The sequence below is a fragment of the Pseudomyrmex gracilis genome, unplaced genomic scaffold, assembly GCF_002006095.1.
Source record: "Pseudomyrmex gracilis isolate BER0280 unplaced genomic scaffold, ASM200609v1 scaffold_3519, whole genome shotgun sequence".
Taxonomy (NCBI): Eukaryota; Metazoa; Arthropoda; class Insecta; order Hymenoptera; family Formicidae; genus Pseudomyrmex; species Pseudomyrmex gracilis.
In genome coordinates this window covers 1-2,274 of record NW_018024103.1, presented here as the reverse complement: position 1 = coordinate 2,274, position 2,274 = coordinate 1, and the positions used below count along the sequence as shown (strand labels likewise).

The 2,274-nt window shown below is 40.7% G+C and overlaps 1 protein-coding gene across 1 annotated transcript in view; it reads left to right on the top strand.

The window, feature by feature from the left end:
* LOC109863191 overlaps window positions 1–1,178 on the top strand; it is a 2,384-nt gene extending 1,206 nt beyond the window's left edge. The window contains exon 2 of the mRNA XM_020443410.1: window positions 1,164–1,178. Within this exon, the coding sequence (XP_020298999.1) occupies window positions 1,164–1,178 (15 nt within the window). The remainder of the gene's footprint in view (window positions 1–1,163) is intronic.
* Window positions 1,179–2,274: the final 1,096 nt, after the last annotated feature.

Below are 2,274 nucleotides of genomic sequence, written 5' to 3'. Positions count from 1 at the left end.
AAAAAAAAAAAAGGCACTCGTTGCAAGAAGCTGGGAAGATTTGTAAGAAGAGTACACCTATACGCGGTCTCCTGACCATACGACGACGGTTGGGTCGTGCAAATCGTAGAAACTTACAGCATGAAGACTAAAGTGCTCGATAAAGTAAGAAAATTGTTCAAGGCACTCTAAACAATTTAGCACGGCACAATGACGGGTGAGGTTCCGGTAACAAATCTGACATCGTCGGACCGCTCGCCGACGTCCTATTTCGAAACCGTGGTTAGCGAGAACCCTTCGGATATGCTTGGGAAAGCGTGTATTGTTACACTGCTCACACAAGATATAAGACGGTTCGCTCGGATTTGCCGGAAGCTTGTCTACAACGGGTAATTGTAAATCGGCGCATGAAGTCGAGGGACGGGAGCGATAGCTGTCGGGTGTGATACAAATGTGGTCCACACATAGAAGTCTCGAAAAATCAATCGGTGTCTGTTTCACAGAGCTGTTGCGTACTGCACAAATCACATTTTTCTGCGGGTCTTAATTGAGCGGCGTTCGACCAGCATCGACCGCACAGAATAAAACCGACTCGAATTATGTTATTTGTAACTAGGAGATGGTAATCGATAATTTCGTGCGTTTCGTTCTCGGAAATATTGTTCGCACAAATCGGGCAATAAACTTTGTCGGTCCACGTTCTAATTATAAAGTGGACTTGCTTGCACAAGAAAGCAATCGGATTTGTAAGGTGGTTCTATTAAACGCAACTGCCCTGATAAATATAAACCGTGAAATGTGATAACGTATAAAAATTGTCAAAGTGCACCCCAATGAAATTTAAATACGCTTTGTGGCCCAAGGCACACTCGCTAACGCGTTTAAAAGTTGTAAGATTACGCTGGCACTTAGAGCACGACACGGCAGTTGAGTGAGTCCCGATCGCAACGCCGTGACTAAAAATAGGCTGGCAAAATTGGTAAACTTCCGGTTGAAATGCACACCGTCTACAATAAATGTCTTCATTTCAATTATATCTATACTCTAAAACCACTATACGGCAACGACTTAGGTTATACTTCTGCCAGTGATCAAATGCAGGAAAAAGTTTAATAACTTCACCAGGTTCGCCGGAAGATAGAAGTTGTCCAATACACATTGCTTTTATTTGAGTGTTATTACAGATGGAGCAGGAATAAACTTACATATTAACTTCTCTTGATACACATGAAATCGCGGATCATTAACAGGTAACGTGGCCGTATAATACCAATGTAATGTATTAACCCGAATCAGTTTCTTATATTCCCGAACTTGCACTTTGTGTTTTAGCACTTCGTTAGAAAGAATCACCGGGTATCCGACGTCGTTCGCGCAAGGTGGTTTACGGTGCTTTTTACCCACGCTATAACATGACGCTACCGATGAGCTCGCCACCCGGATCTAATACCGCGCTTGGTTCTCTTTAGCATCTACAATTACCGAGCAGAGTAATTATTAACAATTCATGCTTTGAATTTATTAGCGCGCACTGATTTATATTATATCTGAAAGGAAATAATGAATTATAATACCTCGAGTGGAATGCGTAGGTCAGCGCGTTCCTTTTCTCGGTCGCAAACAAAGCACGTAAGACTACCGTCCAGACGGTCGGCGCCACTCTGTCGGGGGACGCAGCGTTTCCCAAGATGACGGTACCCACGCCAAGAGGACGCGGCGATGCCGTGAACAAGGAAGAAGAAGGAAAAAGCTCCAAGATGCGCAGGTTAGCGCGTTCCTGGTGCACTAGAGTGTCGAAGATTTGCTGTTCAAGCTCTTCCTCTCAGGAATTAAGAACTTAACATAAGCAATAAGAATGTAGGAATGTATGTAATACAAAATTAAGTGTTGTATAATGAAATAGAGTAAAAGACAACTCGATTAAAATTATTAAGCAACACAATATAGTATATTCTTAATAAAGCAGATATTAATATTATGACTACAATAATTATTAACAATTTGAGTGCGATTAATAGATTACTCGAATTGGCGATATTTGGAATGCTTTTAACAAAACGATTGGTTATACGTGTTACGATATTCAATAAAGATTCGAGTTTGTATGAAATATATATATATTACTCGGATATAGAACGAGTTGTGTAGTGAATTAATATTAGAATAGCAATAAAAGATAAAATATATAAAATGACTTACGATAAAGCTTCTTCTAGATTCTAACGCAGTATGAATAGATGTTGAATGGACCCGCTCGTCGGGATGTAGAAAAGTATGACCACTTGTTCGAAGTTA